Genomic DNA, 24,837 nt, shown 5'->3' with positions numbered 1-24,837 from the left:
ACTCTCCATGGTGTGGGTGGAGGTCAGTGAGGAGCAGGGACCTGCCCGGGCACACATGGGCCAGTTCGTGGGAGGGGCCTGAGACCAGGAAGGAGATTGGGTCACCGAGCTGGCCAAGAGGAAAGAAAAAGAAACAAAGAAAGAAAGAAAGAAGGGGGGGGGGGAAGGGAGGAAGGATGGAAGGAAGGAAGGAGAAAGAGAGAAAGAAAGAGAGAGAGAAACAGAGAGAAAGGGAGAAAGGGAGGAAGGGAGGAGAGAAAAAGAGAAAGAAAGAAAGAAGGAAAGAAAGAGAAAGAAAGAGAGAGGAAGGAAGGAAGCAAGGAAGGAAGGAAGGAAGGAAGGAAGGAAGGAAGAAAGAAAGAAAGAAAGGGTAATCAGCATGTCCAAGGAGAGGAACTAACATTCCCCCTCTCCCTCTGTCTCTCTCCCTCTCTCTCCTCTCGTACAGCACACACTTACACACACACCACACCAGCGGGGCAGTCTCATGTATCTTATCCTTAGGGCAACCTCACTGTGGGCACTGTATTTTGGACCCCTTCTCCCCACCCTTGGTTGCAGTGCCTGGCATCCACTCTAGCATCCACCTCTTTTCCATACCAGCTGAGGTGGCTTTTACGAAGCCAAGCCACCCTATTCCTGGGATGAGACCAGGTTGGCTTTAGCCAATCAGCACATTGCATTGGTTTGGGTGGTTCAGGGATGGGTGAGTGGCCCAACCAAGGCCATGAGGCAAGAAGAGATGTTTGGGAGAGTAGGGAGGGGCAGCTTCCCAGCACTTCTGAGAGAGACACTGGAAGATAGGCTCTTTCTTTGTGTTGGTCATGAAAGAAAGAGTATTAGTTCCTGAAGCGAGCTGGTGTCCAGCATTTTTTAATAATGAGGGGACTTTGTTGAGAATGAAGCAGGCATTCCAGAAGCAAACAGGAGAACTGGAAAAAAACCCAGACTTGGTTAACATTGTCAAGCTGCTGGATCCAGCCATGCCTGAAGTCCATATTATGAGGGCTTTCCTGCTCAAGGAGCCAATAAATCCCCTCTTTTTAACTGACTTTCTTGTTGTCTGCAATTGAAAGTTTCTTACCTGGTGGTATTTTCTTTTTTGATCAAAGAGAAAATGGATATTCAGAAGGTATACGTTTGCCAGATAAAATACAGGATACCCAGTTAAATCTGAATAGTGTTTCAGGTCAACTATACATACCTTTTTAGCAGGTATTATGTCCCATGCAATATTTAGAACACAGTTACACTGCAAAACTAACTGGGCATCCTATACCTTTATTTGCCAAATCTAGCCCATGTCTAAATTCCCAGTACTCGAAAATGGAAAACCTGGACTTTGTCCTAGAGTTTTAGTTCCAAAGCCCCCTGTACACCAGGTCGTGGGATGGGCTGCTTCCTCTCACTCCTCTCTGCCTCTGTACCTGTGGGCTCTTATCAGCCTTGCACTCTGGCCTTTGCAACCCAAATTACTGCTTGCTTTGTTGCAAGGACATGCTGGCACCTTGGGTTTTGGCCCTTGCTGCTCTCTTCAAGCAGTTGAGTGCTCACCTGCTGCCTCCTTCTGCTTCCAGCTGTCCCTGGTCACTCCCCAGAGGCTCAGGTTGGCCCCCTTCTCTGTGCTGTTCCAGCGCTCCCTTCTGAGAACATTAGCAGCAGGAACTGTCCACAGATCCCCAAGGCATGGGCCAAGATGACATTCCCCCAACACACCCCACTAAGCGCTGTCCCGCAGCCCAGGGTGCACCTTCCTGCAGTGGTGACAGCCCCAGTTCCTGCACCCACAAGCCCAGGAGTAGGAAGGATCTACCCTGCACTGAGCCACTGAGCACTGGCTATGCTTGTTTTTTCTTTATAGCAGTGATTGGTTTTTAACTGTTTTTATGCTCTCTGCAATTCAAAGGTGTTTCAGGTCACTATCAATAAATGTGATGCAAGCTCAATAGAACAGAGGAGACAAGGAGGGTGCTAGGAAGAAAATCCTGATGCATGCCCTCCCAGGAGTCACTGCTCCATCTGAATCAATGCTGCCCTCATTTAGATAACATTGTATCCACCGCCTTGGAGCCTGCCTTTGCCTTGGACGGCCAGGACCACTATGTCAATGATGCTGATGGCTGCGTAAATATCGCTTGGCTGTTTCATAATTGGGATTTTTCTTTTTGATTCTCCACAACTGTAAATTATGCTGTAATGACACTAAATTTCCAGAAATGGAATGGAGAAGCCATGCCATGAGCAGCCTGTGTGCCTGGTGAGGGTCTCACATGGGGTGCTCCTGGGCCTTGACTGTCCCTCTGTGGGACTTGCTCTCCCCACTAACAGGACTGCTGTGCCCACCAGACAAAGGCCATAAATGCATCCTGGAAGTCACGCTGCAAATTTGCAGTGTTGTTTGTACTTATTTCTAAGGTTTTCTGGAAACCCAGCTCCCCTTGAATCCAGGTCAGCTCATGGAAAAAAAATCAAATATAGCATCCGATGTGTGCTGAGGGCTTTGCTCACAAAGCCCCTTCTTTCCACTTCTCAATTCTTTGTTCTGTGAAGTGGTTGTCACTATTGTTCCCATTTTACAGATTTGAAGAACTGATACCCCAAGACCCCGTGACTTGCTCAAGGCCATTCCAAGATCCCTAGATGCACTTATGCTTAATGAACTAATTCTTCACAGCGAGGCTTCTTGTTTAAAATCCAAGAAAATACCAGATAAAGGGCATTCTAAATATATTTCTTTTCTATAGATGTGGATCTCCTGTTACTGGAAAACAGGAATTAGCTTGTCTGCTTGAGGATGTGGCTGGTTCTTTATAAAAAGGATATAGAAGAAATTTGCACAGACTGCCAGCTTCATTATGCTGCCGACAGCTTCCAGCAAAAGGAGGACGTTTGCAGCCAGATATTTCAGTAAGAATTTTTTTATGTTCTATGTGGGAAATGATTACCTTTGCATTTGACTTCTTGCTTGAGGGATGGGGTCCCCGGAGGCTGTCTTGGTCTTGTGGCTGAGAGCACCAGGCGGCATCTGTGGTCAGGGTTCTGACCTCCTTCAGCTCCTGGAAATGGCTGATGGCACAAACCCCACCCCTGAACTATGGCAGCTGCTCTGTGTCTGCCTGAAAAACAGAGGCTTCAGGGTCCTGGGCTCTAATGACTCAGGGCTCTGATTGCATTCAGAGTCTGTAAGGACCCCTATGTCCAAGGACCGCTGGGGCAGTAGGCAAGTCTTTCACAGGGGAACGCTGTGTGCAGCTGAAGGCTACTCTGCATCTCTGCTTGGAAAGGATCCAGCCAAGGGGCTAGTAGAGAAATAGTGAGGACATCTCAGTAACCCTCACTAAAGTGTCTGGGAGGTAACTATTAGACCAAATGGGATGACTGTGACTGTCCGTTTGGGTCCCTCAGTAAAGTGCCTGGGAGATAATTGTTAGACCAAGTGGGATGACTGTTTGTTTGGGTCACAGGCAGGTGATGTCTTGGTGGGCTGTGCAGGTGATGATTGGCTAGGTTATGCAGGTGGGTCACAGGCAGGTGCTCGCTGGGTGGGCTGTGCAGGTGAGGATTGGGTGGATTGTGCAGGTGATGGTTGGGTGGGCTGTGTAAGTGATGATTTGGATGGGTTGTACAGGTGCTGATTGGGTGGGTTGTGCAGGTGCTGGCTGGGTAGACTATGCAGGTGATGATTGGGTGGGTTGTGCAGGTGCTGACTGGGTGAGCTGTGCAGGTGAGGATTCAGCTGGTTGTGCAGGTGCTGACTGGGTGGATTGTGCAGGTGCTGGCTGGGTGGACTATGCAGGTGATGATTGGATGGGCTGTGCAGGTGCTGGGCTGCATGGGCTGTGTAGGTGATGGTTGGCAGTTGCTAGTCAGGTCACATGCATGACCTGATGGGCTCAGTTATGAGATGATGTTGCCTGAGCCCCTCCAGGACTGGTAAAGATTGGAAATTCTAGAAGCTAGTGGGTGAAATGCAGTCATGGACCTCAACCTCCACATTAAAATCACCCAAGGTGCTTTTAAAAATTCCCAGGCTCCCCCTCCAGAGATGCAGGTTTAATTGGTCTTGGATGAATCCAAGATATCAGCATATTTTTAAAGTCCCAGGTGATGTGATGTAATGTAATATGTTACCAGGTTCAGGATATAGTGGACCAAGCCCAGGGTGGGCTCAGACTCCACAGAGCCCCTTTTCTGTGGTCTGAGTAGATATTCATGGGGTGAGGAGTAAAGCTCTGTGTTCTTGAAGAACGGAGTGGGCTAGAAGCCAGGACCCCTGGGCTGGCCTCGTGCTGCAGACACTTCTCACACTGTCAACTTCCCTGGATCTCACTTTCCACAGGAGAAAATAGGGGGTGGGGGAGCAGCTGAGATTAACCTTTAACTGTTCAAGCCTAATACCTAATATCTCCAGGTATTATTTTCCCTGTGCTAGGTTTATTGCATTATCTGGCTTGGAAGGAACAGTCACTTGCTTTTGTAGGAGGTTCTAGCCACCAGATTTCTATGATGAAATAAATTCTTCCCCAGATTCATAGCATAGGTGCAAATCCTTTGAGAAAGGGACAGAGGACATACTGCATGACATGCCTGAACTTAATGAATTTGATTGAATTAATGTCTTTATCAAGATGAAATGTATATAACATGAATTTAACCATTTTGAAGTGTAAAAGTCAGTGGCAATTCATACATTCACGATGTTGTGCAACCACCAGCTCCATTTAATTCCAAAATTTTTCCATCACCTTGTACCTGTTAAGAGGTTGCTCCCTCTTCTCCACCCCATGCAAACATCAATCTGTGTTCTGCCTCCATGGATTTTCCAACTCTGGATTTGTCATGTAAATGGACTCATGCAATATGTATCCTTTTATGAAGCCTCATGTCTGGCTTCTTTCACTTAGCATAATTTTTCCAAGTTTCATCCACATTCATTCCTTTTGACACTGGATTAATTTGTAAATGATTACCTAATCTCAAACACTTTGACAACTCTGTAAAAATGGACTGGCAATGCCATTTCGTGAAAGGCTGCAGAAAAAAAAAAAAAAAAAGAGTCTCCAGCACAGGGGGAGGGGGCTTCTCCTCCCCATCCTTGGTCTCTCGGTTAGCACCTCTGTGTGTTTATCTTTCTTCCCTCCACCTGCCACCTCCTGGTCTCTCTCTCTCTCTCCCTCTCTCTCTTTCTCTCTCTCTCCCTCCCTCCCTCCCTCTGTCTTTCTCAGCTAATGGAGATTATTGAGAAACTTAAGTTTGCTTTTAACTGTCATTTTCAAGGATTGAGGGCAAATGAAAGGTTCTTATGCGTTCAATTGTACTGCTATGCTTCATTTCTTCACTTTGTCCACAATCTTGCCACATCGAGAACCTACCAGCACTTTCCCTCCAGCAGGAGCCGGTGGTGAGCCTCTTGGCCTCTCACTTGGTGAGTTCTGTGCTAAAAGTCTCACCCAGCAGTGGGCAGCACCCTCAGCTCCATCACTGTGGGCCTCAGCTCCTCCTAGGGAACTCTCCTGCCAGCAGGACCAGCTGCAGCCTCTTTTCTCACCAGCTCCCAAACTTCAGACCACTGGTCTGCCTGGTTGTCTCCCAAGACTGCTGGCTTCTCCCTGTCTGACCCTCCTGGCACTCCCCATGCCAAGGAGCCACTGTGCCTCGGGATCACAGTGGAGAGAAAGACAGTGGCCTCTGCCCATACCCAGCCAGAGCGTCCAAAGAGAAGGAGAAGGCATCTCTGAATCCAACCACTCCTTCAAGTCCCCAAATCCCTGGCCTGCACGCTGGGACCAAGGCTGGGAGCAGCCTGGGGTAGGGAGGCTCCTTCGAAACCCTCTCCCACGCCTCCCTGACGCTGTGGTTGTCCTCACCTTGGCCTTTCCCAGAGCAGACTCTCTCCCCTACTGCTGGCAGAGATGTAAGGGGACTGTGAGAACCCAGGTAGGGGGGCATGACTGTGTCCTGGGAGAATAGGGGACTTAGAGAGAGGGGCGCTGAAGCGGTTGGAATGGGGTAATAAGGGAGGAATGGTAGGTGGATGCCATATTGAGAAACTTGGACTTGTTCTCATGAGGCATAGGGAGCTATTGATGGTTATAAGCACAGGACTGATCTGATGAGAATGTTCATAGGAATAATTGCATGGCAGCCGGGCGAGAGGTCAGCTCTCACCTGGATCCTTGCAAAGGATCCTCCCCATTGCTCTTCTTCCCACCCTTGGCCCTTCCATCTCTCCATACTGCACAGAGCAAGACTCTTTGAACCTAAATCCAATCAGCACTGTCACATCCATGGGCATCCATGTTGCTCAACACATCCATATGGATGCCCAAGCCACTTACCTCTGTTGGCTGCCTGCCCTCCTCTGGCACCTGCCTTGCCCATCGTAGGATCTCCTTACAAGCACCCCATGCTCCCCCGCCCCGCTGCGCCTGCTCTGCACCAGCAGTGCTGGCCTCCCTGCTGCTCTGGTGTTTGCATGATCTGCCCACTCTCTGGACCATTGTCCCCCCAGGACAGCCACCTGGCCTACAGACTCACCTCCTTCAGACTTTTACCCAAAGCTTTTATTAAGGCTTTCTCTGACCACCTGTGTGAGTCTGAATGGGATGAGTTACACAACCACCGGGTCACCTGGGTGAGTTGAGGGGTGGATCCTGCCCTGTTAATCATAGTGACTTAAAGACCCAGGCTGATGCTGCCAGACCAGAGGCCCGAGAAACAGTGAGCTTGTGAATGGTCTCACGTCAGCAGTTAAATCCTCAGCCTGGAAGGGACACACATCACATTCTGCTCACAACTCTGTCCCACACTAATCACTGCCCCAATCAACTGCAAGGGGCCCAGGAAGTGCAGTCCCACCACATCCTGGGGGCCTGGAGATTTTAATGACCGCACTAATTGAAACCCTGCCCTGCCTTCCCATACTCCTTTCCCATTTTTTTTTCTTCATGGCATTGGTTATTATCATATTCTATGTATTTCAACAGCCTTATTGATATGTAAGTTACATGCAATAAAATTCACCCATTCGAGGTTCACAGCTAAATTATTTTAACTACATTCATAGAGTTGTAAAACCATCATCACAATCCAGTTTTAGGGCATTTCCGGCACCTCAAAAAATTCCCTCAAGCCCATCTGCAACTAACCCTTCCTCCCAACCCCAACCTAAGGAAACCATTGATCTACCTTTTGTCTTCATAAATGTGCCTTTTCTGGACATTTTCTATAAATGGAAGCATAAACTGTGTAGTGTTTTGCATTGGGCTTCTTTCATGTAGCATAACGTTTTGAGGGTCATTTATGTTCTCGTGTGAATCAGTGATCAGTGTGCTCCTTTGTAGCTGAGTAATACTCCCTTGTAGGGATGCCCATCTTGTTTCTCCGCTCACCCATTGATGGACTTTTGGGTTGTTTTTGGATTGGGATTATTACAAATGATGCTGTTATGAGCATTCACATGCATATGTTTCTGTGAACACACGGCTTTCATTTCTCTTGCTGGGTCGTATGGTAGGTTTATTTTTTAATTTTTAAGAAACTGTCAAAATGTTTTCTGAAATCTCTGTACCATTTTACATTCTCACCGTCATATAATCCCACCTCATACATAAGGGTCCCAATGTTTCCACATCCTCACCAACACTTGCTATTGTTTTATTATAGCCATCCTAGTGGGTGTAAAGTGGTATTTTACTGGGGATTTGATTTGCATTTGCTTAACCATTAATGATGTTGAATGTACTTTCCTGTGCTTATTAACTATTCATATGCCTTTTTATTTCCATTTTTATATTTTTTGATACTGAGTTTTGCTCTTGTCGCCCAGACTGGAGTGCAATGGCGTGATCTCGGCTCATTGCAACCTCTGCCTCTGGGTTCAAGCGATTCTCCTGCCTCAGCCTCCTGAGTAGCTGGGATTACAGGCACCCACCACCATGCACAGCTAGTTATTGTCTTTTTAGTAGAGACGGGGTTTCACCATGTTGGCCAGGCTGGTCTCAAACTCCTGACCTTAGGTGATCCACCCCTCTCAGCCTGCGAAAGTGTTGGGATTACAAGTGTAAACCACCAAGCCCAGCCTGTTTGTATGTCTTCTTTGGTAACATGCCTATTTAAATTTTTTGCCCATTTTTAAATCAGGTTGTCTGTCTTATTAGAGTGGTAAGAATGTTTACATGTTCTAGATACAAATCTATTATCAGATATATAATTTGCCTAAATTTTCTCCTAGTCTGTGGCTTGACTTTTAATTTTCTTAATGGTGTACTTAAATTTTAAAGTGCAAAAAATCTTAATTTTGTCGAAGTTCAGTTTTTCTATCTTTTCTTTTATGAATCATGCTTTTGATATGGTATCTAAGAGTCCACCTAACCCAACATCACAAACACTTTTTCCTGTGTTTGTTTCTAGAAGTTGTATGGTTTTAGCATCTACATTTAGAGATAAGACCGATTTTGAGTTAATTTTTGTATATAGTATGAGGTAAAGTCAAAGGGTTGTTTTGTTGCTTGTTTGTTTGAAGGGTTTTTGTTGTTGTTGTTGTTGCTGCTGCTGCTGCTGTTTCGCTTATGGATAGCCAATTGTCCCAACACCATTTGTTAAAAAATTTTCCTTTCCCCACTGAATTGCCCAAGCTCCTTTGTGAACTATCAGCTAGCCACAAATATTGGGGTTTACTTCTGGATTCTCAATTATATTCTATTGACCTGTAGACCTATCTTTGTGCCTATACCATACTATCTTGATTACTATAACTTTGGAGAAAATGTAAAAATAGGTAGTCTGTAACTTTATTCTTTTACAAAATTATTTTGCCTATTCTAGGCCCTTTGTGTTTTTATATAAAATTTCAAATTAGCATGCCAATTTCTCCACCCCATAAAATGTTTCTGAGATTTTGATAGGAATCACATTGAATTTGTAGATTCATTGGAAGATAATTGCCATCCTGACAATATTGATTCTTTAACTTCATGAAAAAGAAATGTACTTCTAATTATTTATATCTTCTTAATCTTCTCTCAGAAGTGTTTTCTGCATGTCTTCACATCATTGTTAAATTTATTTCTAAATAGTTTATTCTTTTTGATATTATTGTGAATGGTGTTGTTTTCTTAATTTCATTTATGGAGTTTTTGTTGCTGATGTGTAGGTATACAATTGATTTTTGCTATGTCCATCTTGTATTCTGCAACTTTGAAAAACTTATTAGTTCTAGCAGATTTTTAAATTAGTTCTTGTGATAATTTTCCAAATACAGTATCATATCATCTGCAAATAAAGACAGATTTCCTTCTTCCTTTCCAATCTGGCTTTAAATTTTTCTCTGCCTCTCTTCCTCTCCTTCCCTCTCCCGACCCTCTTTTTTCCCTTTGTCTCTCACTGTCTATTGTACTGGATAGAATAATACAGTATATTGTTGACTAGAAGTGGAGAAAGTGGCTACCTCTGCCTTTGTCCTTATTTTAAGGGGAAAGCATTCAGTATTTTCATGGTTACATATGATATTGGTCTCTGGGTTTGTCATAGATACCCTTTAACACATTAATTTCCCTTCTACTCCTAGTTTGTTGAGAGTTGTTGTTTTTTAAAATCATGAATGGCTATTGGATTTTGTCAGATGCTTTTCTGCATCCATTAGATGATTATATGGGTTTTGTCCTTTATTCTATTTCTATTAGTAAAATATATAGATGTGTAATAGATGTACAACATTAATTGATTTTTTCAGGTGTCAAACTAATGTTACATTCCTGGGATAAATCCCATTGATTCATGGTGTATAATCCTTTTTATATCTTGCTGAATTTACTTTGCTAATATTTTGTTGAGCATTTTTATGTATGTTAATGAGGGATATTAGCCTGGTAGTTTTCTTTTTGTAGAAGGTCTTCATCTAGCTTTAATATCAAGGTAATACTGGCCTCATAGAATGAGTTGGGAAGTGTTCTCTCATTTTCTGAGAGATGTTGTGAAGTATTGGTGTTATACCTATTTATACGTCTGTGGCGGGAGGTGGGGGCACGTGCATGTATATGTATGATTATTTCTGTCTTTGTTGGCTTAAGGTTGTTCATAGTATTCTTTGATAAGTCTTTTTAATTTCAGTTGAGTTGATATTATGTCCCCTTTTTCATTACTGATTTTTTATTCTTTGTCAGTCCAGATAAAGGCTTTTCCATTTTATTAATCTTTTCAACAAGCTAGCTTTTTGTTTCATGGATTTTCTCTAATGTTTTACTGTTTTCTAGTTCATTGATTTTTTTATTTCGTTATTTTATTTCTCTTTATTCTTTCTTTTTCTGCTTGATTTAGATTTAGTTTCTAATTTTTCTAGTTTCTTAACATGAAAGCTTAGCTTATTGATTTGAGCCCTTATATTCTGATATACGCATTTAAAGCTATAGATTTCCCTATAGTGATTTTGCTGTATACCATAAATATTGGCATATTATTTTTCATTTTCATTCCATTCAAAATATGTTCCAACTTCCCTTCTGATTTCCTGTGTGATGTGTGGCTGATTTAGTAGTGTGTTGTTCAACTTCCAAATATTTGAGGGTTTCCAAAATCGCTTTCTGTTGTTATTTCTAATTTAATTCCAAGATAGATAATGTACTTTATATGATTTAGATTTTTTAATTGATCAGGACTTGTTTTATGGCCTACCATAGGTCTCTCCTAGAGAATATTCTAAATGTACTTGAAAATAATGTATATTCTGCCGTCATTGTTAGGAGTGCCCTATGTATGTTGATTGGGTCAAATTAGTTGATACTGTTGTTCAAGACTTCTATATAGTTGCTGATATTCTGTCTAGTTGTTCTATCAATTATGGGGATTGGGATATGGAAATCTCCAACTCTAATTAATTAGTCCTCTCTTTCTTCTTCAATACCGTCTGTTTTTGCTTCATGCATTTTGGGGCTCTCATGTTATCTCCATACATTTATAATTGTTACAGCTTCCTAATACCATTACTGTTTTTCATTGTTAAATATTGCTCTTTTTCAGAATGTTTCTTTTTCTTTCTTTCTTTCTTTTTTTTTTTTTTTGAGATGGAGTTTTGCTATTGTTGCCCAGGCTGGAGTGCAATGGCATGATCTCGGCTCACCGCAACCTCTGCCTCCCAGGTTCAAGTGATTCTCCTGCCTCAGCCTCCCACGTAGCTGGGATTACAGGCATGTGCCACCATGCCCAGCTAATTTTGTATTTTTAGTAGAGATGGAGTTTCTCCATGTCGTTTAGGCTGGTCTCGAACTCCCGACCTCAGGTGATTTGCCTGCCTTGGCCTCCCAAAGTGCTGGGATTACAGGCGTGAGCCACCACACCTGGCCCAGAATGTTTCTTTTCTTAATGTCTATTTTATCATATATTAACATGACCAGTTCCAGCTGTCTTATGTTTACTGTTGTGTGGCATATATATATATATATATTTTTTTTTTTAATTATACTTTAACTTCTAGGGTACATGTGCATAACATGCAGGTTTGTTACATATGTATACATGTGTCATGTTGGTGTGCTGCACCCATTAACTCGTCATTTACATTAGGTATATCTCCTAATGCTATCCCTCCCCCCTCCCACCACCCCATGACAGGCCCTGGTGTGTGATGTTCCCCTTCGTGTGTCCAAATGTTCTCATTGTTCAATTCCGACCTATGAGTGAGAACATGTGATGTTTGGTTTTTTGTGCTTGCAATAGTTTGCTGAGAATGATGGTTTCCAGTTTCATCCATGTCCCTACAAAGGACATGAACTCATCCTTTTTTATGGCTGCATAGTATTCCATGGTTTATACATGTCACATTTTCTTAATCCAGTCTATCATTGATGAGCATTTGGGTTGGTTCCAAGTCTTTGCTATTGTGAATAGTGCCGCAATAAACATGCGTGTGCATGTGTCTTTATAGCAGCATGATTTATAATCCTTTGGGTATATACCCAGTAATGGGATGGCTGGGTCAAATGATATTTCTAGTTGTAGATCCTTGAGGAATCACCACACTGTCTTCCACAATGGTCGAACTAGTTTACAGTCCCACCAACAGTGTAAAAGTGTTCCTATTTCTCCACATCCTCTCCAGCACCTGTTGTTTCCTGACTTTTTAATGATCGCCATTCTAACTGGTATGAGATGGTATCTCATTGTGGTTTTGATTTGCATTTCTCTGATGGCCAGTGATGATAAGCATTTTTTCATGTGTCTGTTGGCTGCATAAATGTCTTCTTTTGAGAAGTGTCTGTTCATATCCTTTGCCCACTTTTTGATGGAGTTGTTTGTTTTTTTCTTGTAAGTTTGTTGAGTTCTTTGTAGATTCTGGATATTAGCCCTTTGTCAGATGAGTAGATTGGAAACATTTTCTCCCATTCTGTAGGTTGCCTGTTCATTCTGATGGTAGTTTCTTTTGCTGTGCAGGAGCTCTTTTGGTGTTTTAGACATGAAGTCCTTGCCCATGCCTATGTCCTGAATGGTATTGCCTAGGTCTAAGTTTTCTTCTAGGGTTTTTATGGTTTTAGGTCTAACATTTAAGTCTTTAATCCATCTTGAATTAATTTTTATATAAGGTGTAAGGAAGGGATCCAGTTTCAGCTTTCTACATATGGCTAGCCAGTTTTCCCAGCACCATTTATTAAATAGGGAATCCTTTCCCCATTGCTTGTTTTTCTCAGGTTTGTCAAAGATCAGATGGTTGTAGATGTGTGGTGTTATTTCTGAGGGCTCTGTTCTGTTGCATTGGTCTATATCTCTGTTTTGGTACCAGTACCATGCTGTTTTGGTTACTGTAGCCTTGTAGTATAGTTTGAAGTCAGGTAGTGTGATGCCTCCAGCTTTGTTCTTTTTGCTTAGGATTGTCTTGGCAATGCAGGCTCTTTTTTATTTCCATATGAACTTTAAAGTAGTTTTTTCCAGTTCTATGAAGAAAGTCATTGGTAGCTTGATGGGGATGGCATTGAATCTATAAATTACCTTGGGCAGTATGGCCATTTTCATGATATTGATTCTTCCTATCCATGAGTATGGAATGTTCTTCCATTTGTTTGTGTTTTCTTTTATTTCGTTGAGCAGTGATTTGTAGTACTCCTTGAAGAGGACCTTCACATCCCTTGTAAGCTGGATTCCTAGGTATTTTATTCTCTTTGAAGGAATTGTGAATGGGAGTTCACTCATGATTTGGCTCTCTATTATTGGTGTATAGGAATGCTTGTGATTTTTGCACATTGATTTTGTATCCTGAGACTTTGCTGAGGTTGCTTAAGGAGATTTTGGGCTGAGACGATGGGGTTTTCTAAATATACAATCATGTCATCTGCAAACAGGGACAATTTGACTTCCTCTTTTCCTAATTGAATACCCTTTATTTCTTTCTCCTGCCTGATTGCCCTGACCAGAACTTCCAACACTGTGTTGAATAGGAGTGGTGAGAGAGGGCATCCCTGTCTTGTGCCAGTTTTCAAAGGGAATGCTTCCAGTTTTTGCCCATTCAGTATGATATTGGCTGTGGGTTTGTCATAGATAGCTCTTATTATTTTGAGATACGTCCCATCAATACTTAATTTATTGAGAGTTTTTAGTATGAAGGGCTGTTGAATTTTGTCAAAGGCCTTTTCTGCATCTATTGAGATATCATGTGGTTTTTGTCTTTGGTTCTGTTTATATGCTGGATTACATTTATTGATTTGTGTATGTTGAACCAGCCTTGCATCCCAGGGATGAAGCGTGTGGCATATATTTTTCCATTCTTTTTCTTTTAACCAGTTTGTGTCTTTGAATCTGTAATGTGTCTCTTTTAGACAGCATACTAATGGATCTTGCTATTTTATGGAGAGTCTTTGTATTTTGATTGAGGTATTTAGACCATTCACATTTAATATAATTATTGATATGTTTGAATTTACATTTGCCATTTTATAATTTGTTTTATGTATGTCTTCTCTTTTTTGTTCCTGTTTTTCTTTTACCATCTTTTGTGTTAGATAGATATTTTCTAGTATACCATTTTAATTTTTCTATTTTTTACTGTATTTTTTGTGTTGTCTTAGTGTTTGCTCTAGAGATTACAATATGCATTTTACCTTAATCTACTTCAGATTAATAATTCCAGTAAAATGCACAAACTTTTGCTCCAAGACAGCTTCATTTTATCCATTTTCCTTTGTGCTACTATTGTTTTGGGCTTATCATATATAACATTTATAACCCTTATTTATACATGATAAGCCCAAAAATACACTGTTATAACTATAGCTTTATACATACTATGTCTTTAAAAGATGTTAAGAGGAAAAATAAATTTATGGGACCTTCATATTAACCCACATGTTTACCATTTCCTGTGTTTTTCATTTATTCCTACAGATTCAAGTTACTGCATAGTGAAATTCCTTTCAGCTTAAAAAATTTCCTTTAATGTCTTATAACATAGATCAGCTAGCAAGGAATTCTCTCAGTCTTTGTTTTTCTGGAAATATCTTTATTTTGCCTTCATTTTGAAGGATATATTTTTTGATATAGAATTCTTAATTAACAGTTTGTATTTTTCTTTCAACACTTTGAATACATCCTCCCACTTCTAGCCCTCACTGTTTCAGATGACAAGGCAACTGTTAATTGCATCAGTACTCCCTTTCATGTGACAAGACATTTTTCTTTTGCTACTTCAAGATTTTCTCTTTGACTTTCAAGAGTTTGTCTCTAATGTGCTGAGGTATAGATCTCTTTGTATTTATCCTACTTGGGATTCTTTGAGATAATTATACATGAAAAATAATGTTTTTCATCAAATTTAGGAAGTTGTCAGTAATTATCTTTTTCAAATAGTTTTCCTGTCTTTTTCTTTTTTGTCTCCTCCTGTCTGGGACTTGCATTACACATATGTTGGCATGCTTTATGTTGCTTTACAGGTCTCTGAAAGTCTTTTCTTTGCGCTTCAATTTTTAAAATTGTTTTGTGTTCTTCAGGTTCGCTAATTTCGATAACTCTGTCTTTACATTCACCTGTTCTTTATTCTCCTTCCTCAAATCTTCTGCTGAGCTCCTCCAGCAAATTTTTATTTTAGTTATTGAATGTTCAACTCAAGAATTTCCATTTGGTTTTAAATATTTTCTATCTCATTGAAATTCTCTATTTATTGATTTATTATTGTCCTATGTCCCTGTAATTCTTCAATCATGTTTCTTTAAGTTTTTTTAAACATATTTACAGTAGCTATTTTGAAAGTCTCTGTTAAATCCAAAATCTGGCAATACTCAAAGAGACAGTTTCAATTGACTTTTTTTTTTTACATATGAGTCACACTTTTCCTTTGTACTTCCCTTTTGTTTTTGGGTTGTTAGAAAGTGGGCATTTTAGATAACATATTTTAAGAACACTGAATTCTGATTTTCTCACATGATTAATGTTGTTGTTAAATTGTTCATTTGTTTAATAACTTGCCTAGCCTAAATCTGTGAAATCTATCTCCCTCACAGAACATAGCCACTAATATCTGTTATATTTGCCTTTACTCTTGCTCGTACCTTTAAACCTGCCTTCCTAGGGGTCACTCTTGTTTCTGTGTAATTTAGTAATCAGCCAATGATGAGACAGATGTCATATACAAACCATGAGCCCGTAAGCCCTCTATTCTCTGCCCATAGATCTGTGCATGGGTAGGGAAATACTCTCAAAGTTCAGGTTGTTTTCAAGACTGCCTTGGCTTTTACTTTCTGTTGGACCTTTCATATAACCTCTGCACATGCCCTCAGTCTTAGAGTTGGCAAGAATGTGTGGATACTTTGAGCCATCTTTGGTCTCCACTGCACATGCATACAGTCCAAGCCAGGAATATATTTGCCCCAACCTTGACTGCAACCTCAGACTAATTGAGCATTGGCCCTCCCCATTCACTAGCTGCCAGTATTGTCAGTAGTACTGACAATCATAATTGAATAAGCAACTTTGGACGGCATGCGCAAAATTGCTGCTCCCCATGACAATGCCCCACCCTGACAGAACCTGTGTGAGGACTGAGCTTAGAGAAGTGGGATGGGAATTGCCCTAACAAACAGTACAACAGTGCAAAGCAGACTTGTTCTGTTCTTACTCAAAGTTTAGAAGTTTTTCAAGCATAACTACTTTTCTGATTGTTGCATGTCTTTGGTCAATTTCCAAAGTACAGAAATGGTTGTTTATGTCAGTTTTTTCAAGATTTATGGTTGTGTTTTTGGGGGAGAATTTGCTGACTTCATCATTTAGCCATAGCTGGAAGTCCTGCCTTTTACTTCTTTTTTCAAGTTTCCCATATCCGCTTTCTTATTAGGATATAGGCACGATCTTGCGGGCATTATTGCCATTATCTCTTTGTTCATTAAGCACCACTAGAATTAGGAGGGGAAGGGGAAGTTTAAAGATAGAGCTCTTTGCACAGTGCCTAGAATTATGCCTGGCACATAATATATGTTTAATACTTGTTTGTTGAATGAATGAATAAATAGCATGGAGATGGGACTAATGGTGGTCAGGTGACCTTCCTGAGGGCTTGAGTAAGTAAGAATATAGAGGGAAAATGAGGTTCAAGAGATACTGGGAAGAAAAATGGACAACACTTGACAGTACTGGGCAGGGGAGGCACTCAGGTGTCTGGGGTTTCTAGCTGGGTAATGAGATGATTAGTTTTAGTGGTACAAGGTAATCCTGCAGAAGCCAGGGCCCTTCATCATTAAGCTAAACATACACACACACACACACACACACACAACACACACACTCCTGGCCCGCGAGTTGAAGAAGCTGACCAAGGCTTCATGGGAAGGTGGAACAATGGCAGGCCCAGCTGCTGCTTCACACTGATGAGGTGATTCCACTGATCAGCAGCAATGTATGTCTCCCAAATCCCCCCAAGAATCTCCCCGTGGCACAGACTTATAGGAAAGATACACAAAAGGGAATCCTGGGAAGTGTAATTCAGCCTAGCCAAGTTGCATTACGAAGCAGCTACAAGACCTCATTCTGTAGTTTCTGTTAGGGGAAAACAGTGGAAGATTGGAAGCCATTCTAAGATTCTAAGAGAATGGCTCTAGGAGGGGTAGTGGATGGGCAGAGAGAGAAGAGACCAGAGCAGGGAGAGCTACTAGGCAGGAGACTACCTAAGCAGTCCAAGGGAGAGCTTATGAGAATATAGGCCAAAAAGTGGTGGTAGAAACATAAGAGTCTAAGAAGATGGAATGCACAAGTGGCTGGCAGCATGTGGAAAAGGGGGAGAAAGAAGGTAAGTTGATGCCAGCCTACTGGCTTTAGCAGCGAGGAGGATGGAGACATCCTTGTTGGGAGGGGAATGTAGGTGACGGGGTAGGTGAAGTGAGGATACTTTGTGCCTTTTCTTACTGACCCTTCCAGCAGGTTCTGCATTCTTTTCATCCCGTCTCACTGATCCCAGCACCATCCATTCACCCATTCATCCACAATTCATCCATCCACCCATCCACTCATCCACCATCCATCTATCCATCTATCCATCCATCTATTCACCCATTTGCCATCCATCCATTCACCCACCCATCCACCATTTATCCATCCATCTACCCATCCATCCATCCATTTACCCATCCATCCATCCATTTATACATCCACCAGTCATTCATCCACTCATCTCTTTACCATCCATCCATCTACCCACCCATCTACCATCTATCCATCTACCTACAAATCCACCCATTCACCCACCCGTCCATCCACCCACCCATCCACCCACTCATTCACCATTCATCCATTGGCTACTCATCTGCCACTCATTCATTCACCATCCATCCATCCATCTGTATACCTGTGTCCCCTGTCGGCCATCTCTGGACAACAGCTCTGTGAGTGATGAATGACACCTATTGTGTGGCGTCACACAAGCAATAATTCATGGCTCCTTTCTACCCCTTGCCCCCAACCTCGACACAATAGTTGGAGCCTGTCTCCATCTGCAGCTTCAGAAATATGGATGCCCAGGGCAGTAAACTGTCAGTGGCATTCATCTAGAGGCCTGGTTGGCTTCTGGGGAGATCAGCTTCTCAGAGACTGGCCTGGCAGGGATGGCAGCAATGTGTATGCAGGCAGCTTTTCTGATTGTCCTAACCACCCATTCTGGCCCTTCACGCTGGAGCTCTCAGAATGAAGCTAAAGTCCTGGCCATCATGAGAAAGCCTCTCAGACTCCGGCCCTCCCTGATATGTCTTCTGCCCACCCCAATGTACTATTCCAACTTGTTACCTTTTATTTTCATATCCTGATTCTATGAGTGGCTCTGCTTCCTGAACCCTTTGTCCTGTCCCTTCTGACTTCCCTCCCAGCACTCTGGGTTTTGCATGCCACTCAAGGTCTGGGCTTTGCCTGCCCACTTCGTGGCCTCTTTGTGGTGACCTCAGGTGAGAACTCCTCATTGGTCTCCCACTGTCCTACTAGCGATGACTATAGCCATGGGTCTTGAGCTGGTACTGTTTGCCAGCAGTCATGGCTCTAAAGCTTGGACACACATAACACGTGTAAAGATATATCCCCTCCTCTCTAGGAGATCGTGGTCTGCAAAAGGGCAGGGCTGTGGTGCAGGTGGTACAAGGAGCAGCAAGAAACAGGAGGACCCCGATGCAACCCATGGATTCAGGGCAGGGTCTCAGAGCAGGGAGAATCCCTGTTGGCTCTTGGAGCCTGGGCAGGAGCAGCCCAGTGGGCAGACTCAAGCAGACATTCCTGGAAGAGGACCAGGGCCATACCACAAGCTCTAAGGCCTCCATCCTGCTCACCCCAGTCTCCCTGCACAAGCACCAAGCATGGGACACAGGCACACAGACAGCATGGATGCAGGGCTGGGCTGGAAAGACCCAGACACCCTGAATGTCTCCTTCATGCAGTGTCCCCACAGCTAACATGCCTTTATCGACAGCCACCAGAGAAATGCTGAAGCTGTGCAGGGCAGAGGAAGAAGGAGCAGCCATGTCATTAACCCCTTAACCCCCAAGCCTCTCCAGGATGTTCACCTGCACCTGGCAGCACAGGACCCCTGGGAAATGAGTCTGAAGATGGAGATTTTCCTTCTTCTTTCTTTAATGAAAAGAGAGAGAGAGTAAGGACCTGATGCTACCACCAAACTAAAAATAATAATAAATAACAACATTGAGATCACCTTGCACGGTTTACAACTCTCTTCAATATCCACAGGGGTGATGTCATTTAATTCCTGTAGCCAGCTTGCAAGATATTAATGTTCCCATTTTACAGAGGAGAAAACTGAAGCTCAAAAGTGCAGTCCTTCCATCCTGCTTCCCCAGCCAGGAAGTGGTCTAAGTTTATGTTGTCCAATAGCAGAGCCTAAGACAAGGGCTTGGGTGCAGGTGGTTTATTTGGGAGGTGGTGCCAGGAAGCAGGACTGATGGGGCAAAGAGTGACACCAGGAAGGAGGGAAGGCCAGTATGAGGGGCATAATGAAGGTTGCTGCTGTCCCAAGACTCACTTCCACAGGGACTCTGGGAAGAGTGCAGACTCACCTGCCATAAGCCTGGAAGGGGAGAGGGTGGGGGTTACCCGGCCCCCTTTCTCCATTGGCTGAGGGCAACCCCAGGGGTGTGGACACCCAGCCCTTCTGGACTGCATTTGTTTGCCCAGGGCCCAGGGTCCCTGTGGCTTCAGAGAAAGCCCAGGGCTGAGAGCCTGGAGCGGGAAGCCATCAGTGGGCTCACCTAAGAGGGGACGTTTCACCACAGCTGTGGCTGAACTTAGAGCTGGCCAAGGGGCTGGGACAAGTTACAGAGCACCCAAAGCTGTGCTTCAAGCTATGACCTAAACCCCAGGCATTTTTCTCTTACCAACCTTGGAGGAGTATGAAACTAGTCATGCCTGAGGAGACAGGGAGTCGGGGTCCAGGGAAACACCAGGCCCAGTGCAGAAGTGGGGGTGGGGGCAACAAGAGACAGAGGCCCAGAAACAAGGTGAAGTGCTTCATTCACGGTGGATCCAGAAGGAGCCCAGCCTCCAAGAGCCTCCCATGGGTGCTGGAATTCCCTTGTTCACACTGAGGAAGAGGGAGGGCAGGTACATGAGTCTGCTCGGGCTGCCATGACAAAGCACCTCGGGCCCCAGGGCTTTCACAACACACATGTATTTTTTCCCATTCTGGAGGCTGGAAGTCTAAGATCAATGTGTTAGCAAGCTTCTTTCTCCTCTCTCCTTGGCTTGTAAATATCACCTTCTCCCTGTGTCTTCACACGGTTGGTGTCTGTGTCCTTATCTCCTCTGCTTATAAGAACTCTAGTCATATTGGACTAGGGCCCACCCTAATGACCTCATTTTAACTTAATCACTCATTTTAACTTTGATATTTAAAGGCCCTATCTCCAAATACGGCCACTTTCTGTATGGGGCGGTGGGGGTTAGGCTTCAGCATGAACTGGAGTCGGGGGACACAATTCAGCCCTCTTGCTTTCCTGGACTCAGAGCTGTCAGCCCTGAGAAGCAGAGGAGAGTCTATTCCAAGGAACAGGCTGGGCAGAGCCTCAGAGAGTGTCTAGACAGATGCCCTGCCAGCCACATTACCCTCCAGGGAGCCAAGCGGAAGCCCAGGCTCACCCACCCCCAGCCACAGAACCAAATAAGGGCTGAGTCAGCGGCTCTTCTTAGAGACCCAGTTTCCTACAATGGTTTCTGTTTCTGCACATCTGGGAGAAATGATTTGACTCTGGGAATGGTTGTGAAATGGGCAAACCACAGTGCAGGCTCACCGCCCTCTGCACCCAGCAGCTTATCCTCTCCTATGGCCCAGCTCTGTGGGGGCAGAGCACTTTTCCCTGTTGGCTAGATGAGGAAGCAGAAGATCTGAAGTTTACTGACTTGCCAAAAGCTCACAGCTACTTAGTGGCAGACAGGACTCAACCCAGATCTGAGCTGACCCATCTTTAGTGCTCACTCACAGCAGTACCTCTGCTTTTAGGGACATTGATGGCACCTTTTGGCTGCTCCCATCAAATCCGCCACCCAAATCTGAAAGTACCCATTCAGCTACCCATGATACTACTGAGCTACTAGTGCAAACTGGCTTCTCTCAACAGGTGAGCTGGCTGGCAGATAACACTTCCTGCCAGTTATCATAGAAACAAGCGTGGGAGGAAGCAGCATCCTGGTGGCCAGGAAGAAGGTGAGGGAGAACATAGGGCATAGATGCCCATGGTGTCAACTCTCAGACACCTGCCCCAGAGATTTCCAGGAGTCAGGGCATCCCGCAGCCAGCTTGGCCCAGTATTCAGTTAGGAAAGGCTCTCCCTCCTCCCATGCCCAGCCCTCTGCTCCCTCCTCCTCTTAGCCCCGTGGAATGATCCTGTCTCTATTAACCTGCCCATCTCCTTCTGCAGATGGATGTCAACAGGGATTTTCTTGTGGAAAGTCCACAGGGAAAGCCAGCCCTCCCTCCCTGCTGCTGGCATCATTTTCCCACAAAATGTAAAAACAGTCTAGAGAAAGCCAGGCCTGGGTGTGGATCCAGGTTCTACCACCTGCTTACTCTATGCCCTTACTCAAGTGATATAATCTCTCTGCTTCATTTCCTCATTGTAAAAGTGAGACCACAATAGGCCATATCTCACAAGACTGTAATAAGGATTACATGTCTAACTAAAAGAAGAGAGTTCAAGGAAAGGCACAGGGTAAACCCTGAATAAGTGGGAACTCCCTTCCAGACAAACAATCAGATGCCACTGTTAATCTCTGGCTGAGAATTGTTTCCTTTGGGAATTTTTTGAAAACCAAGTGGTATGATGGAGACTCTGGACACAGGAACCCTACATTTGGAGCTTTCTCCCAGTTTTACTTCTCCAGCATGCAGTCACTGCAAACCTCAGACCTGGGAGTCTCAGAGGAAGGTAGATTGTCTGCAGAAATGAGAGCTGACTGGGGCCATTAAAGGTGGACAGGCCTGGGAAATGATCTCAAAAGTTTCCTAAGGGTTGATAATTTATTCAGTCACACAGCAAACATGAGTTGTGCCAGGCACTGCTCTAGGCACTGGAATACAGCAGGCAACACAATTGGCAAAAACTCTTACCTTCTGGAGCTCATGCTCTTCTCATATCATCCAATGGGAAGGCCTGAGGGAACTGTCCACTGATGTCCTCCGTGTGGGTCACGGACCTCTGGCAGGTGACTCAGGATCTTCCAGGGGTAGATGAAGGAAAAGAATAATCAGCGTTGTGCAGTAGTGATGAAAATGGAAAGACTCTGGCTTCTGGTTTCATCTTTGACATGTGAAAAGCTTAGACATTTTCACTCTCATCCTTACAACAAGGTAAAATCTGTGCAAACTTAAAATCAATGATTTCGCTCTGGCATCTGCAGACACAGCAAATATTAAAGACAGCACAGCTCCTAGCCTGGGTGGTTTTGGGAACACCCCCCAATTTGCAGTTGGTGTTGGAAGTGAGGCTGGTCTTGTGAAGACCTGTGTGCCCTCTAAACTTGGAGTTGGCCAACTCCAGGCAGTGACAGACAACAAACCACAGACCTAAGCAGGATAAAAACAAAAAATATACACATCTTAGGTGTCTCACATTCAAAATGCAGAAAACAAAAGACAGAGAAAATCTTGAAAGAAGCCAGGGGTATGGTGATCACCTTTCCTTTAGAAGAACAAGGATAGGAATTATATCAGACTTCACAACAGAAGTCATGCAAGCAAGTGGAGAGTGAAGGGAAATATTTCAACTGTTGAAATAAAAATATGTTGAATAGTTTGTACATTAAAAGTGCTGCAATAAAACTCCCTACCAACATAGGATTGCATAACTACTGGAAGTTTTCTTCAAAAGTGAAGGCTAATAGAAAGGAATGAAATAATGTCTTTTGCAGCAACTTGGATGGAGCTGGAGGCCATTATTCTAAGTGAAGTAACTCAGGAATGGAAAAGCAAATATCATATGTTCTCACTTGTAAGTGGGAGCTAAGTTATGAGGATGCAAAGGCGTAAGAATTATATAATGGACTTTGAGGACTCGTGGGGAAGGTTGGGAGGAGGTTGAGGGACCAAAGACTACATATTGGGTACAGTGTACACTGCTCGAGTGACAGGTGCACTGAAATCTCAGAATTCCCCACTATAGAATTCATCCATGTAACCAAAACCACCTGTACCCCAAAAGTATTGAAATAGAAAAATAATTTTCATTGTAAAAAAAAGTGAGACTAAATAAAGACTTTCCCAGACAAACAAAAACCAAGAGTATTCATTGCTTGTCCTACAAAAAATGTTAAAAGAGAGAAAGAAAATGATGGGTGAGAAACTCAGATCTACATAAAGAAAGAGCATCAGAGAAGGAATAAATGAAAGTAAAACAAAGTCTTCATTTTTCTCATGCTTAATGGATCTAACAGGTAACTGTTTGTCCAAGTAACAATAGCAACAATATGTAGGGTGATTATAACACGTAGATAACCAAAGTGAATGTCAGTAATATTATAAGGAACAGGATGGAGGAACTGGGAATACTGATATAAGGAAACTGTACTATTTTTTAAGTAGTAGTGTTATTTGAGAGTGGACTCAGATTAGCTGTAAATATATATTGCAAAATCTACTGCAACAAGAATATATTTTTAAGAAGTATAATTGATATCCCAAGGAGAAATATATCATTTTAATTGGCTTATAACTATTAAAGAAGTTAAATAAATGACAATTTTCCAACAAAGTAAGCACTAGTTCTCAAATGGTTTCACTGGTGTATTCTACCAAACACTTAAGGAAGAAATTAGATAAATTCTCTACAGTATCTTCCAGAATATAAAAATGGAGGGAACAGTTTCTAACTCATTCTGTGAGGCTAACAGCACCCTAATACCCAAACCAGATAAAGACAAGAAAGAAAAGCTACGCATCAGTATCTTTTATGAATATAGATGTAAAAGTCCTTAATGAAATATTAGCAAATTGAATCCAATAATGTATAAAAAGAATTATATACCACAACCAAGTGGAGTTTATTCCAGATATGGAAGGCTGATTGAACACTGAAAAAGCTATTATGTGGTAGTTAATATGTGATAAACAATGTGGTAACCCACCACATCAACAGGCTAAAGAAGAAAAATCATATGATCATATGAATTAATGCAGAAAAAACATTTGACAAAATCCAACACTCATTCATGATAAAAACTTTTAGCAAACTAGAAATAGAGGTAACTTCCTCAACTTGATAAAGGACATCCACAAAAACCCTACAGCAAAATGTATACTTAATTGTGAGAAACTAGATGTTCTCCCACTATGTTGGGAACAAGGCAATTCACCACACTTATTCAACATTGTACTGGAAGTCCTAGCAAATGCAGTAAGACAAGAGAAGGAAGCCATATATATACAGAATGGAGGAAGAAATAAAATTGACTTTTTTCACAGAAGACAGGATTGTCTATGCAGAAAATTCCATAAAATTGATGGAAAAAACTCTTGCAACTTATAAGTGATTATAGCAAGTCACAGGATATAAGCTTAATATCCAAAAGTCAATGCCTTTTTTATACCAACAATGAACAGCTGGAATTTGAAAATAAAAGCACGATACCATTTACATTAGCCTAAAAATGAAATACCTATAAATCTAACAGAATATGTGCATAATCTTTATGCAGAAAAGTATAAAACTCTTGATTAATGAAATCTAAGAAAATCGAAATAAATGGAGAGATGTTCCACTGTCATGGATTAGAAGACTCAATATTGTTAAGATGTCATTTCTGGGCTGGGCACGGTGGCTCATTCCTGTAATCCCAGCGCTTTGGGAGGCTGAGGTGGGTGGATCACCAAGTCAAGAGATCGAGAAC

At 42.8% G+C, this 24,837-nt stretch overlaps 1 protein-coding gene across 21 annotated transcripts in view; it reads left to right on the top strand.

Moving 5' to 3' along the window:
• The window catches only part of ARHGAP22 (Rho GTPase activating protein 22), a 249,146-nt gene that overhangs the window by 5,214 nt on the left and 219,095 nt on the right, over nucleotides 1-24,837 (top strand). For 20 of the 21 annotated variants that reach the window (XR_004664653.3, XR_004664651.3, XM_034930495.3 and 17 more), the window contains exon 2: nucleotides 2,745-2,907. Coding sequence is in view for 18 of the 21 variants with exons in the window: in XM_034930495.3 (XP_034786386.1) it covers nucleotides 2,856-2,907 (52 nt within the window). In the remaining 3 variants the exon portion in view is untranslated. Of the gene's footprint in view, nucleotides 1-2,744; nucleotides 2,908-24,837 lie in introns of those variants that run through there. The other variant, XM_055092762.1, reaches the window with a different exon arrangement.

Source organism: Pan paniscus, chromosome 8 (genome assembly GCF_029289425.2).
Source record: "Pan paniscus chromosome 8, NHGRI_mPanPan1-v2.0_pri, whole genome shotgun sequence".
NCBI classification, from domain to species: domain Eukaryota; kingdom Metazoa; phylum Chordata; class Mammalia; order Primates; family Hominidae; genus Pan; species Pan paniscus.
The sequence above is the reverse complement of the archived record's forward strand: the minus strand, read 5'-3'. Positions and strand labels throughout refer to the sequence as shown.